Source organism: Lampetra planeri, chromosome 2, assembly GCF_965212315.1.
Source record: "Lampetra planeri chromosome 2, kcLamPlan1.2.h2, whole genome shotgun sequence".
In the NCBI taxonomy this organism is placed as follows: domain Eukaryota; kingdom Metazoa; phylum Chordata; class Hyperoartia; order Petromyzontiformes; family Petromyzontidae; genus Lampetra; species Lampetra planeri.
The window spans coordinates 12,305,521-12,321,515 of record NC_136108.1 but is presented as its reverse complement, the minus strand read 5'-3'; the positions used below and the strand labels follow the sequence as shown (position 1 = coordinate 12,321,515).

At 43.6% G+C, this 15,995-nt stretch overlaps 1 protein-coding gene across 1 annotated transcript; it reads right to left on the bottom strand.

Moving 5' to 3' along the window:
- Positions 1-523: 523 nt before the first annotated feature.
- Positions 524-14,771, bottom strand: LOC144728059 (integrin beta-3-like). The gene is made up of 15 exons (XM_078607326.1): positions 14,372-14,771; positions 12,705-12,793; positions 11,102-11,297; positions 10,367-10,622; positions 9,331-9,502; positions 8,598-8,759; positions 7,923-8,018; positions 7,598-7,687; positions 7,358-7,492; positions 6,146-6,617; positions 5,242-5,464; positions 4,708-4,808; positions 4,438-4,554; positions 2,902-3,068; positions 524-1,686 (listed from the first exon to the last, which is right to left on the bottom strand). Exons 1-15 carry the CDS (start codon positions 14,451-14,453, stop codon positions 1,612-1,614), a joined length of 2,433 nt encoding a protein of 810 aa, XP_078463452.1. The 5' UTR covers positions 14,454-14,771; the 3' UTR covers positions 524-1,611.
- Between the last annotated feature and the right edge of the window lie 1,224 nt (positions 14,772-15,995).

Sequence of the window (15,995 nt, the reverse complement as noted above, 5' to 3'; positions counted from 1 at the left end):
TCTGTGAGATTTCCCTCTTGAGTCATTCTTCCATGACATGATGCAGATAATACAATTGGAATACATTGGGGGGAAATTATACAAATTAAATAGCGCAACATTTTTTAAAAGGGAGACAAAACTGATTTGAAGAATAACAAATCCATTAGCCTCCTATCACACGCATATAATGTGTTCATGTAGACCATAGGAAAACAAATAAGAACATATTTGTTTTCCTATGGGGTTCGTACCATGGACCACAAATATTCAATCAACTAAATTCTATAAGAGAAAAAAAAACAATTGAATATCAAATGCCATTATGCCTAGCTGGATGAGACTGGTGACGGGAATGACAGCCAGAGGAGACATGCCCAAGAAGACAACTGTTATAGAGAACGAGCGATGAGATCAGCCGATGTGCAGGGCAAGATGGATTATATGTCTACAAGATGATGAGCGATGGTTCTGATGTGGGGAGGCCTTCATCCAGCAGTGCATATCTCAAGGCTAACAATGATTATGACCAGGAAAAGTCGAATTGAAAGAGCATGCAGGCTAACTGGACTGCATTTTATTACAGGATTTATACTGTGGATAACATTTAAGGTATAAAATGGCTCAGCACAAGCATCTGCAATTCTGCATTTTGAAAATTCCGTACCTTATGCATGTACAGCAACATAATATTGTTAAACATATCAGAATTTCATTAAAAAATCGAAAATTAAAGTTGCATATCCTGCTCATTTAAGTTCAAATATATTGGCAAAAGCGAGGCATTTTGTTCCCGTACATGTGCACAGTGATGTAACTGACATTGGACTCAATAACAGAAAAAAAAACATCTCTGCTCAGCTCACAAAGGGGATGGTGATGGAAAGGAGAGTCTAAAGCAGTGAGCAGGCCTGTTATCAGCTCCCGTGTGTGGAAGGCATGAATGTTTGAGTGATGGCGAAAGGCAGCGCTATTCTCACACTCCATGTGCACCATACTATTGGAATGGTGAATTGCGGTGATTGATTTATGGCTGAGTGCATACCAATATTTTCACAGCACTTATTGTGAACATCTGGAGTGGGGCATGAGAATTACAGTTTATATATGAACATCTTTTTGTGTGAAATGGCAATACAGCACGTTCACTTTAAGCCGACTGGCTTTCTCAGTACCCCATTACATTTCTATTGTACTTCAATGTTGGGTCTAAAGGGAATAAAACTGCTTGTGTAAAAGGGGCTCTTTCGGCACCATGGTGCTCTTTTAAAGAGATTACAGGTGACATTTTCATGAATAATAACACAATAGACTAGGACGGACTATGCATTATTTGCCTCGGGAGATTTAGCTGCTGTTTTGTAACTTCCAAAATAATACATTACTCATGCATAGGAATATGGTACAGTATTTCACGTTGTGGTCATGTATTAGCTGCTTTAATACCATGACATAATTGAATTTAGAGAAAATTACCCAGACTACAGCACTTAAAAAATACACCTTGTCCAGCTTGCACAAAACATGAATTTGTATGTCAATTAAATCCTGACCATCACAATGGGAACCGGTGAATTCGTTGTTAAAATAAAAGAAAAAATTGTTGCCGTTATTTTTCTGTATTGAAATTCCTCATTCTGCGCTCGTCCCCTTGTATGCCACGTTCTTGAATGTTGTGACGGTGTTCTTGTACAGCGGGTTTTGTCCCTGAGAGTCCAGACAATAATATGTTAGTTGTTTTAAAAAACAGCACATATAACGAGAGTTTGTTCAGCATTTGTTAGACTCTAATCTCAAATGATTTCTTCAAAATGAAAACAAGAAGTTAATATAAAAAACTATTGCACATAGAAGTGCTGTTTTACACAATTGTGGACTTGTATTGTAGAGGCAGTATAATTACGATTTAATAATGATAATTATAAGAAGTATGAATAAAATAAGAATAGGTTATACCCTTTCTGGCAATAAAACAGGTGTTAAGATGTTCAAACACCAAATAGAAACATTTCGCAAGGAATCAAGTCTGCATTAACCACACATACTTGTGGTGAACATGCAAACAAACATGCTTTGAACGTTTATGCATTGTCTTTTAAACTGATTGGCCGACACCTCCTTCTTTAGGGCATAGTCCCACCAGTCAGTTTAATACGAAGACGTTCACGGCCAATATTATTCTTACTAAAGGTTTTTGGGTTAGATCTCGTAAGTATAAATATGTCGTAACCCTCTCCAAGCCGACAGTCAGTAAGATTTGTCACGTAAACAACGCGCCGATTACTTACTACTTCAGCCCACCGGTGTGTTGGAGAGCAAATCCACACCATTTACAATTTGAATACGATGTTTCGCTGGTAATTACATCCAGCATCATCGGGCGATTTGCCAGAATAGTGAAGCAATCCACCTGCTTCCGGTCTTAAATAGAGCAAGACGACGTCATCACTGAACCCATCAGGTGCAGAGATCAAAGGCGGGGGGGGGGGGTATTGTAATTATATAATAGATTAGTAATCAGTTATTTAGTATATGTTGCCTCTATAAGGAATTGTAGTTGTAAGATTTATTACTTAATAATACTCGCCTCTGATGTTCGCTGTAGCTGGGAATCAAACTCAGGTCACCAGGTTAATATGGCGGTGCGCGAACCACTACACCACTGCCGCACTGCCGCACAACCTAAATATAGTCGTTTCAATAGTTTTCTAAATTTGTTTTAAAAGTTAAATGTTTGCAACATTTAGATTTGTGTGGCAGATTTGTGTGGAATTCACGATAAAACTAGTTATGGTCCTGATAAGTCTCATCATAATAACAGAGCACAGTTTGCAAATTTAGCAAAATCAGCCATTTAATAAATGTTGTTGGCCAGGGCGACTTGAGGGAGCCGCACGACTCGAGGGCACAGGCGACACGTACCGAGTCCCAGCGCGCGTGCAGCTTCTCCTCCTCGAAGCGCGCAAACTCGCGACGGTCATGCATGCTGATGAGCAACTTCCAGATAAGCAGCATGGCCAGCCCGATCAGCAGGATGCCGGCGGTCACCCCCAGAATAACCGCCAGCATGTTGGGCCCCGCGGGACACACTACGCAGAGGCAATGCACATGGCGATCATACCACACCTCCGATTAGCACGGTTGGCTACGTACGGTGTGAAAGAAGTTCAACATACATACTAACTGGAGAAGAATATTTGTCTCACAGTGCCAGACTGGGGGGAGAACTGCATGCAACTGAACAAAAGCTCAGGACTTTTAATTCACCCCTAAGTCTTCCAGATTTCCCAGGACAAGTATCACAACTATGAACTCTGGGAAAACGAATTCACCGGGACTGATGTGTGCATTGGATGACAAACGTTTCCTGTGACTTTTCTGCGGGGAACAAGGTCAATTGGCATGGAGTGATTTGGACATTTTATATTAAGTTAGACCTCGAACTGTAATAGGGGTTATCATCTATTATTACTTTTACATTGTTTTTTCCATTCTTTCAAACGTAATAAACACAATGTTTATGTACAAAAGTGACGGTACAGTAATCTCACATGCCAATAATTCCTTGGCATGCGAGCAGATGGTAGGGAGTACATTTTATTCGGTAACATATAAAGATCCAAGAGCTTCTCCAGTGTGTCTAAACGTTGGAATTCTTGGATCAATAATCATGTCTCTGTATTGTATGATGTTTATAGCATCATCAAAATCATCAGCCATGATGCTGGTTGAAGGCCTCCCTCCTCAAATCTCATGGTCCTGCAACGTAACAGATATTTATGTTACTAAATATGATTTCATACCCAAGTGAAATCATGCATCAACATCATATCTGCATCCAGATTCTATTAAGAGAATGTATTGTGTTGTTGAACAGTCTGTTAACGTAAGTGGTTTTGAGACTAGTTTTTATTTACCAAGCCTAAAGAAGAACAGGGTCTATCAGTGTATATTTCCTGCTATGATACATGGATCAGAAAAGGAGATTGAGCAAAAAAACTGTACAAAAGCTGACAATAACACAAAATTTATAGATGGGCATACTGGGAGACAGGAAGACGAATACACTGATGAGAGACCAAATGTAAGATCGAGGGTTCATATTGACCGTAAAGAAGAGACACGGAGGAGGACACGTCACTGAAGGGATGATGGCCGGTGCTCAAGAGTATTGACGCAGTGTCATGAAAAAGAGGGAACACATCCGCGATGACGTCTACCGTGGAGATGGAGCAATGACATCGGCTCACGTGCAGGTTGCATTGCAAGACTGCGAGAGATGGCAATGGCTTGGGAACACCATAATCCAGCAGTAGAATGATCATGGCCGATGATAATGATGGACTATTTTAAGTTTATACTGTGGTCAATTGTAAATAAGTGGTGACTTTTCTGATAATGTAATTGTGCCAGGAAGTGTGGCATTTTTATACTCTGTATATTTCCGTCTTGCTGTACCTAAATGGTTTAAGACGGCAATGGATGACTTTCCAAAGGTGTCTTCCATGTAGGTGAATTGTACGTCGCAGTCATTTTCATCCTTGTAGCTGCACGATATAGCTGAACTGTCGTTGCCTGTAAACAAAACCAACAACATAATCCAGTTAAAGGATAGTATTGAAATTAACATGGCCAAGCAGTATTCTGCCGAAAGACTGGTTGAAGTATCAAGTGTGCACGCTCTCAAAACTGTCTGCTGACAGAGCCAGTAGACTATCGCCATCATACCCAGAGTGTCGACTGACGTGATGGGAATCTTGCAGAATTTGAAGCAGTCCGTCTCATTTGCATACTTTCCAACTTTGTAGATCTTGCACTCCACACATGGCCTGCCAAAGCAAAGGTAGAATATATCAACAAGTAGCAGGATTATTGTAAACATTTTCTTGAACCTCATGAAGTCTGTTTCCTAACCGGGGCAAAGCAACATAACACAAAATAAAAGGGAAAAATTATGTATTAAGGAGATTAATCAATAAACTAATCAACTTCAGTGTGGTGATCATTTCAAATTTTTTTTTTACTGACTGCATCTGCAGTGCATTTAAAAAAAAAGCCAAACTGATTTATTCTGACACCTGCAGTATCACCATTGTAATTCTGTAGCACTATCAGCGTTTGTGTTCATTTCAACGGGGTGACACAGTGGACAGCCGCGATTGTGCAGTGGACGCAGTGTCTCTTTCGTGACCCGCGGCATCGGGGGTCGACACCCGCGGCACCGACAGCTGTGGGCCTCTCACCCGTGGCTCGCGCCCGTACCTGCGGGTCGTGCACACGTCGGTGCAGGTGAGGCAGCGCTCGCACGTGTCGCCTGAGCTGCCGGCCGTGGTGCACACGCAGCGTCCGCACGTGCAGTCGCCGCGTCCGCTGCACAGGAGCCCGTCCGACGACTCGCACGTGTCCATGCGCGTCGTGCAGTTGCAGAGGTCGCCCGACCAGTCCACGTGGCAGCGGCACTCACCACAGTTGCAGTCCCCATGGCCTAGAGGATGATGTCACCCCGTAGGGTATTCGCGTTTGTACTGTATCGCACGTTCATCGACATGATGTCCGACGTTTTGTTCCACGTGCTGGGACTTTTATCAGTAGAAAAGCATAAAACATCATGCCGAACAACATGCGGTACAGCATGCGGTACAGCATGCGGTACAGCATGCGGTACAGCATGTGGTACAGCATGCCGAACAACATGCCGAACAACAGGCGGTACAGCATGCGGTACAGCATGCGGTACAGCATGCGGTACAGATTGATATGAATGGTTTCTGTTACATTTTTTTTTCAAGTACATATTATGATTTTACTATGGTTTTATAAGGATTTGGAAAGTTGGGGATTTTGATATTATTTCTATATCCAGATGTGGACAACATTTAATGAGTAATATTTTAACGAATCAGTAATACTCAGGAAAAAGAGTAAGACTAAGGAATGCTTTAGGAGGTGAATTCTTCCTGCCGTTATAAAACTGTGCCTTTAGTGGCTTGCGAGCATTGTACACTCTCACATGCCTGAAATTGTCACGCACGTATGTATTTTACACCCCACCTTGAAGCTCATATCTGCATGTCGAATGTGATACGTAATTGAGTTTTGTCCTGGTTCAAGACTGAAACTCGCTGTGCTTGCACAACATAAAGCAGCATTAGTTTTTATGGATTACCTCCACAAAGCTGATCTCGGTGGCGTCCGCAAGAGAAACTGTCGCATTCGCACTGCTTGCCGTAAATCTTCCCGTACTCGCTCGTGTAGCAAACGCAAACGCCGCACACGCATTCTCCACGGCCTCCGCACACGGGCTGGTTTGGCAGCAAGGGGCCACACAAGAGGAGGCCGCTGTCACCCCCGGTTGCGTTCGCGCTGCCACCGCTCGAGCCGTCCACGGGCCCTTCTGCGCTGCACTCGCACGTGGAGCCCAAGCGGCCCTCCTGGCAGAGGCACACGCCGCACTCGGACTTCCCTTGCTCATTGCACTCCGTGCTGTTGGACGTCGCGCTTTTCTCACACGCGCAGCCGCAGCTCAGCAGCACGCGAACTTCCAGAGCGTCTTTGAAACCCACGGGCTTTATCTTCAGCGTCCTCTCCACCGGCTGCGACGGGCATCCGCGTGCCTCCACTGTGATATCGAAGCTCACCTTCGGTCAGCAACACGCGGGACAAAATGCGACCGTTGTGGCAGAATATTTAAAGCTGACATCCTGAATATTGACCTGTTTTACAATATCGTGCAATTTGAATGTATAAATCATCTAAGTGCGACTGCATCTCAAGTTTCTGAATCAGAGGAGGAGGGGATGTTTACATCACGACTGCTTGGGAGCAGCAGGGGGTGGGGGAGGTGGTTATGATGTTACATACTGTTGCTTGAGTTTTATGTTTATTATTACATATACAACACCAAATTCACAATTAGCTGTACACTTTATCAGATATATAGTCAGAGGATGCATTTAGCAATGGCCTCTTGTGTGGAGTGGAGAGTTGGGAGGGCAATGAGATTAACTGATATTTTAGTTGGAGCTCACAATCTACACTCATTGTGGTGACCCAGGTCAGCCTTGCAAATGAAATTTTCTGAAAATTGGCAATGGACTGTTTCAAATGAACATTTTTTTTTTCACGATTTATCAAATACATTCAAATACTTTTCCAGAATATGATTAAAATTTCAGATGGGAATATAGAAATGCAACTGTATGTATCAGCATATCACAGCCAGCAGAGCCACCTTATTAATACACAGAAAGGGGCCAATTTGTCGCGCAGTGGAGAAGGCAACGCAGTATTGCCATCCTGGTAAATATGGAAAGTTGGGCCAACATTTGCAACTACGTGCCAACTTTGGCCCAAAGTCGCCTGTTTATTGGGATTGTACCGTGTCCCCCACGTTGAGGTCAGTGCACTTCTTCTGTCCCGGCTGGGGGTTTCCATCCTGGCAGATTGAGGAGAAGGAGACCGACAGCTCCTCTGGTTGATCCCACACCTCTAGCTCCACCTTGGAGCGCAGGCTCTGGCAATGGAACACTTGTCTCATCAGCAAGCACCACGCGCTTGGAGAAAAATTGTAAATCACTTTGCATTGAAAAATTGCATGCGTGATACCTGGAACACGTACTTTGTACGAACTGACGATCAGCTGAATGATGTTGTTGGAGTTGGCTGTCAAAACCTCCACCGTTGTTCCTGGGATCAAGTCAGTGTAGTTCTGTTGGGTAAGAAAGTCATTAGTATGTTGATAATGTTATGTAATGACATGCATATGTAAGTTTTATATTTACATGTTCTGTTTGGTAAGAAATTCATTAGCATGTTGATAATGTTATGTAATGGCATGCATATGTAAGTTTTATATTTACATGTCGTGTACTGTGGATGTATACCATGGTGGGAGTAATAGCCAATGTAATTAATAATGTAACTCTAGTGACATGGAAACTCACCGTGTAAATCTCTTTAAATTCCTTGGTCACGGCAAAAATCAGGTTGATGTTGTTTTCTGACAGCTTCTCACTAACCAAGGCAATTGATGGGTAATCCTGTGGACATTAAATATAATTTGTTAAGGCAGCCTCCAGGGAAAATGTAAATATGTTAGACTATATTAACATTACATACAAGCATCTCCATTATTGTTACATCCAAATGAGAAGATTTGATCACCGTTTATACAATTGCTTGCACCCGAAAGGAAAAGTGAATGATTTTTGCTGCTTTTAATACGAGTAATATCAGTGTAACAATGCTTGGTGACTACCCAATGCATATACAATGCACAGCATGCATTTATATTTCAATTAAAATTCATAACTAGCAATAAAATAAATCTTCTAAGTGCATAACAAAATGCAATTATTATAGTTTAGCCATGGAGATAAGAGGCACTAAAGGAAATCATAAGCATGAATGAAACATTAATAATAATAATAATAGCTGACAATATTATCTCTGAGCGAAAACCTGTCTTTAATTAAGCGTGGCTGTTTATTGTAACGAAAGGACACATTCCCCAAGATAGTATTCTGCTAAAGAAATAGGCATGCAATGGATGCAGTGCACAACACTCCAAATATTTCCGTTGACGCTCGCCTTCGGTTATATTTACTCGCAACACTGACCATAGAGTCCGTCATTACGTAGACATTGCTCGAGTCCAGATGGCAGAGTCCATCGCTGGGCTGGACGATTCCAGCCAGCCGACCGTCCAGAGCGAAGTGGGAATGGTCATCTGTGGTAAACACCAGCAGGTGGGAGGCCTCCCTCCGCCAACCGATTTGTTCCTGTCATGGCGAAGAACATAACTGTATGCGCAGCAGCTTGAAAAAGTGGCAAACTGCAAGACTTTCTTAGTTGGCTATCCGATGTGGCTGTTGGTTATCTGATGTGTTTTCGGGCTGTTACCGCATGCTGTTCGGCGTCATGCCTGACATTTTACTGAAGAAGCTCGCAGAATGTGAAGGGGAACGTTGGAAATCTTGACAAACAACACGCAATAAAAAACTGGAAACATGCCGGATAGGTGTGTAGCACAACCGCAAAAACCTACGCAGTTGTATGGAAGATGATTGTCTGCATTGCACCATGCTCTCAAGTCCTTGGGACGCCCACATCACGAAAGCCTTTAGATCCCAAGGCCAATAACGTCACCTTAATAATACTGCTGCTGAAACAATTTAGAAGCCGCCTTCAAACTCTAAAGGTTTGAAATACAGCCCACCAAAAACTCAATCACGTACTTCACCGAAGACATTTATTAAAGTACAATTATGTCACATTTTGCTGTCTGACATCAAAAGCATTGTGTTATTCCGAACCGATGGCAGTCATGGGCAAATTGCTGGCATCCCTCACCTTGCAGACCGTAGCCTGCAAAATGGCATCCATGCCACCCTCCGGGGCATCCCTGTTGGGGGACACCTCCTGCTTCTGCACCTCCTCGTTAAACTTGTTGACTTCGTTGGTGAGTGGGAGCACATGGTGGTACCCATATGTCGATGGGCAGCTGAAGGGTGGCTTGGTGCGGCTGTAAAAGAGTGCACAGCTCTCATTTCTGTGTGGGAGTCTGATACCATTGGGCGTGCACCATCACAAGCGTGGAAAAAATACTGAAATACAACACTGCAAGAAAATGTAAACATAGCAATTGAAGGATAATAATAATAATAAACGAAAGTAGCATAACGTTAATTCAAGTGTGGTTGCTATGCTATGCTTTAAAATTGGCTCAAACCTAAGAGGTATATGTTTGAGATAACTGTAAGGTGTGGAATTCCCGGACCGCATATGAGAGTCATTGCTTATTCACTGTGCTTCAACGGATATTGACGTGAGTATTAAACGGATGTTTGTGGTCGGTAAGAGTAGAGCAGTAGTCTGCTTTTATGCAATGAGGTCAGAAATCAGACACGTCGTGGGTCACAGTGACATGGTTGTGTGTCATCAGTCGCTCTCTTAAGTGTAAACGGCGAGCGGCCTGTTCTCGCAACAAAAATGAGCAAAGTACAAGTGACATGCAGTTTATTATCGAGAACGCATCACCAAAACACATCGTCCTAAACTAAACTTTAAAGTATAGTACCGAATGGTTTACTGCGAGGATGCAATGATGCATCGACCTGTTAATTTACGATGATTGTTCAAGCTTATGATGCATGCCCTGAATCACATGCATAAGAATCGATGTTCTTAAATTCACGTGTTGCATGTAACGGCTTCACGGGATCACCGGAGCAACTAAAGGCTGTGAAAATCACCACAATGCGTTGTGACCCTGATTGGTAACGATCAAACGGCCCTGGCGGCATGTGTGGGATGTGGGTGTGAACCATTACAGTATTACACCAATTGACACAGCGCTCAATAAACAACGTGTGAATTCAACACTTACAATTGGCAGGGGTTTTTGGCGTACTCGGGGTCTGTGAACATTTGGACAAATGGTGACACAGGCTTGTCGATGAAGGAGCCGAAGCCCAAGCGGAAGTTGCTCGTCAGCTTGGCCATTTCTCGAGAGAGGTCGGTGCCCAGGTTGCGGATGGTGTCCAGGTCATCGCGCATCGACATGGAGAGGTCCATGAGGTAGTAGAGGTCCACTGGGTAGTCCTCCACCTGACGAACTTTGAGTTGGAATTTGGCTGGAGCGCCTGCTCGGACATAGGGCACAGATTCAATTGCACAGCAGAGTCGTCATCGGTGCATTACCACGCACACGTTTTTTTTTATTAAAAAAAAAAAAGTTGTTTTTGCTACATCTAATATCTGGTAATATAAAAGTGTTCATCTACCAGTCACGAGCAAAACTACATGAACTTTTGAAGTGACCACATTATAAAAGAGTGTTTACATCTACGAGCCTCACTGTTTTATCTGTTTTATCTGCCCTGTCTTCCTGTTTCGAAGAATGACTAATGCCTGAAATGTTTTATGACTACTGTATATATATTTCTTTCGGCCTTTCGGGTTTAAGGCGATGTTAATGACCCAAAGTGTCGGGATGTTGCTCAGTCTGTATGTATACGTGCAGACACTTTCTCAATCCTCATGAATGCATTTGGGTACCAAAAACAAGTTAGAGATGTCACAAGGCAGGGTTAGGACTCGTGTACAAGATAAGGCTTCTCACCTGTCATCATGGTGAGGGTGATTTTCTGTGGCGTGAGCTGCGTGATTTGCTTGGCTGAACCTGATCCCGTGTCGCTGAGTGGATTGCTCTGCTCCACACGCACGTGGCTAGAGGACTTCTCCAAGGACTCCTGTGGGCATCCGTTCTCCACCAGGTTGGCCAGCAGGTCGCACCGCGAGTTCCCACTCGGGTACTCCTGGGGACCAGATATCGTTGGAAAAAAATGCCCCGCATCAAAGTTGACAGCAAAACTGTGCAACAAGGGGTGTAATTTCAGCTAGAGCTGTCTGGGAAGGTGATTGGCTGCAATCTGCCTACCCTCGAGGACCTGTACACCTCGAGGACCCTGAGGCGAGTGAGGAAGATTGTGGCCGACTCCTCCCACCCTGGACACTCTCTGTTTCAGCTACTCCCCTCCGGCAGAAGGCTGCGGTCCCTCAGGACCAAAACCTCACGCCACAAAAACAGTTTCTTCCCATCCGCTGCTGGCCTCTTCAAAAGGCCAGGGGCTCAAACTGACTCAAACTGACTTTAATGCTCAAACTGATTTTAACACAATATCTGCACAATGACACCCTGCCATATTTGCACTATGTTACCCTATTTGCATTTTTGTAATTTTATATTGTATATTATAGCTATTGTATATTTTAGATTTTCTTTTATTCAATTTTTACATACTTTAGCTCCTTAGTATTAGTAAGACTTGTAAACCACTTATTCAAGATTTAAGATTTCTAAATGTTGAATGTATGCACCTTCCGGCCAAAGTAAATTACTTGTCTGTGCGAACTTTCATGGTGAATAAAACCCTTTCTGATTCTGATTCTGGGGCCGAGCTCCAGAAAACATTTCCTCGGTGACGGAGGGTGGGGCCGGAAGAGAGGTCAGGGATTGGGGGTTGGTGGCCAAGGAAAATATTCAATGACAAATGAAGCCCTGCGGGCCACCAAGAATTGTAGTATGGGACTTGCTTGAGATACAGTTGAGTTTAAATGTTATAATCGTCATCAATTATGATCTATTGGTCTATCCACTCTTGAATGATATCCTCCCCGAGTCGTCATCATCTCTCTTGTCCTTGTGTTGCAACAATCCATTGCATGTCTGTTCGTATCTTGAACTTATTTCGCACCGTAGTAGGGGGAAGGACAACAAACTAAACACAAAAATAAGTTCTAAAGAAATAAATTTTCAATCTAGATTTAAAAGTGCATCAGCTCCAGTAGCTTCCTCATATTGGAAGGAAGAACTTGGTGATGAGACATCCTCAGAACCTTCTTTTTCCATGATGAGCTGTACAACTTGGAGACAATTTATATTTTGGTCCTCATGGTAAAAAGGACGGGGCCATTTTCTTCCCGTAGTTTTGGACAGTGGTGGTATGAAAGTTGTATTGTTACCAGGCCATCTTGACTGCGATCATATTTGCCTACGCATTTTAGTAGGGTGCCGAATGAAGAAATTGACTACACATTTTCCAGCCCCATTCCTCTTTGCGGTGATGTTTTTCCACACCGAAACTCGTCCACACAATGATAGCATTGTATTAAGACTCGATGGTACGCGGAGAAGCAGAACGAACGCACGTGCACACACGTACCTTCATTGCGCACCATGCACAGTCCGGATGCAGCAGGAGGCATTCTCGACACAGGTGCGCGTGGCCACTGACGCAGACATTGTTCGAGCCTTGCAGCAGCACCACCATTGCAGATGTAAAGCAAACACAACCAGGTTATCCGCAACGAAAACAAAGATTACTCCCTTGATTTGAAGCTTTCGTGACTGCAAGAATCCATACTCTTTGGTTCTTTCGGTAAAGTCACGTAGGTAGAAAAATTAAACAAAATAAAACAATTTTTCGATTTAAAGCTTTCGTGACTGCAGACATCCTCAGGTGAAGAACAGGTCTGTCGGACGACCTGAGGACGGCTGCTTGCGTTGTGGCCGAAACGTCGTGAAAATTATTTTATTATGTTTTATTTTTATTATTTTATTATTTCCCTTCTACGTGACTTTACCGAAAGAACCAAGAAGAAAAATAAAAATAATATATCACGACGTTTCGATCGCAACACAAGCGGTCGTCCTCAGGACTCAGGACGACCGCTTGTGTTGCGATCGAAACGTCGTGATATTTTATTATTATTTTGTTTTATTTTTCTACCTTACGTGACTTTACCGAAAGAACCAAAGAGTAAAGATGATTCCCGTATTTGGCAGTGCGTACAATGTGTGGAATTTTGGCTATAGAATGACACATTTTTTCAGAGAGAAATATATAATCGTATCACAATGGCCCCCTTGTTAACTTTATGAATGGCATAATAACATATCTCAGCTTCTTGGTTCTTTCGGTAAAGTCACGTAGAAGGGAAGTAATAAAATAATAAAAATAAAACATAATAAAATAGCAGCCGTCTTCAGCTGAAGACGGCTGCTTGCGTTGTAGCCGAAACGTCGTGAGAATTATTTTATTTTATTATGTTTTATTTTTATTATTTTATTACTTCCCTTCTACGTGACTTTACCGAAAGAACCAAGAAGATGAATCCCTGCAGTCATGAAAGCTTTAAATCGAAATTTAACATATCTCAGGTAATAATAATTAAAAGTAGTTGCTTGCTGTCAATCGTGGTGGCCACTGATAAGTGTTTTTCTCACAAAATCACAAAAAGTACTGCTGCGTTTGCAACCACATCATGGAAGGACGACACCTACTGTACTTTTCCCTCCGCTTGGCCAAAATACCAGGTACATTCTTGTCATGCATGATGAACAAAACGGTTTTAGATTCTTCAGATACTTGTGGGGTTTTTTTGTGTCACAGCTCTCAGGCAGCAGACAGGGCATCCACCGCTCGTCACACAACCAACAACATTCAGTCCCTATAACAGAATCAGTGCTGTCGTTTCAGGTGACTTTCCTTTGCATCTCTTCCACACCGTTGGGCCAACAAATTGAACGGACGCAACTTAAATGAGCGATCGCAAACACCCGCACGTCTGCCGTGGGCCATGCGGCGACGGTGGAGTGCGGCTCGCGATCTCAAAATTAGCGAATTCAACTCCTGTTCTGGGATGCGTCTCAAATCCTTCGCTTCTTTTATTCCCCCACACTGTGTGGTACGTCAACAGTGCCTGCCCCTGTAAGCAGCAGACGCTAAAAGAATGTGGAATTCCACCACTGGGTCAGGGGGCTGTAATTAAGTCCCTGCCTTTTACTGCCTTACACGAACCTGCGAAGGGCAAGCACGGATTTACAAACCTGTCCCAGTGCCGACTGCGCAGAGAAGCAGCAACGCAGCGAGGGCCACTTTGCAAGCGCTCCACCTGTCAGCTGGCTCCATGGACTCCTTGATGAAGGCTCCGTCGATCCGCAACAAATCCAGGCGATGATACCACCACCTTCGTTGGCAGCAAGCAGGCGAATGCCGCACCCAATGGAGGGGAAATAAAACAAAAAAATTCAACCGAACTTTGGGCGTGCGTGAGACCACTCCTCGGGGGCTTTGGGCTTTCGTAACGTTATGTTGCCGCTGCCTTTTTCTGAAGACACAGATGCGGGGTGCAAGGAGAGGTCTGTGATGATCGTTGCTCCCTCGTCCTTCCTCTCTGCCCCCCCATGCCTCTCTGCGATGGGGGGGGGGGTCACGCCCATGCCCTTCAGCTGTGAAGCCACGATAACTGGTCGGGCGGGTCAGACAAAGTTGGGCAAAAGGCTGTGGTTAAAGCCCTTTTTTTCGGGTGGGGGAGGTTGCTCAGGAATGTTTTTTAGCGGAGCATTACAACGGTCAATTTAACGCGTAGGCTTTCGCGACCCACGCGATTCACAATAAAGGTTTTTGGGTTAGATCGCGATAAATATAAATGTGTCGTGACCCCCCACCACCCGACGCAGCCAGTAAGGTTTGGCACGTAAACAAAGCGTGGTGCCAATGAGTTACTAGAATTTGCCAGAATTCTGGCAATTCGTCCGGTGATGCTGGGTGTAATTACCAGCGAAACGTCGTACTCAAATTGTAAATATCGTGGATTTACTCTCCAAAACACCGGTGGGCTGAAGTAGTAACTAAATTGTCGCGTTGTTTACGTGACAAACCTTACTGGCTGTGTCGGGTGGTGGAGGGTTACGACACATTTATACTTACGCAATCTAACCCAAACACACGTTCAAATCTAGAATTACAACTCTGTTGGATTCACGCGAGCATCAAGTCAGGGATTCTCTGTTTCCCTTGGAACTTGCGATGTTTGTGGAGGATCATCGTCGTTGACTCTGCTGGCTCTGTGGACGTGCCCACCAGTGCTCGGAGGAGAATCAAGAGTCCACCGTTGCCGTATGCGTTGTGCCATTTAAGCAAATAGAGGGTGCTTCAAAAAAATGTTAACATACATTTGTTATCATGTTACACTGTACGTTTGTTGTCATGTTACACTGTAACATAATAACAAATGTATGTTAATAGCTTCGAAAAGTCAAAGAGTCTCCACTTGTTCGCCATCATTGTCAACACACGCCTGGAATCTTCTCCAAGTGGGCTCCAGAGCCCGGAGGCACATTTCTTGTGGTATTGTTGCAAATTATTTTGAAGCACCCTGTACAATCGACTCACGATGCCATAATTTCCAAGGTGGGAATTTAATTACAATTACGTTAAGTGCCACATTGAATTGCTGAACTTGCATCTGTGTGCTGTTATTTTTAGTTTTGTAAACGTACAGTTCGAATTTGAGACGCTGTGGGATAACAAAAAATGGGATGATACAATAACATTTTGTTGGTTTCTCTGTCAAAAGTTTCCCCAATTTGAACAACTTGGGCCACAAAACTCGTATCGCATCTCGTGTCTTATCTTCGTTTAAGCCTTCAACTTCAGGTACAAACAAAA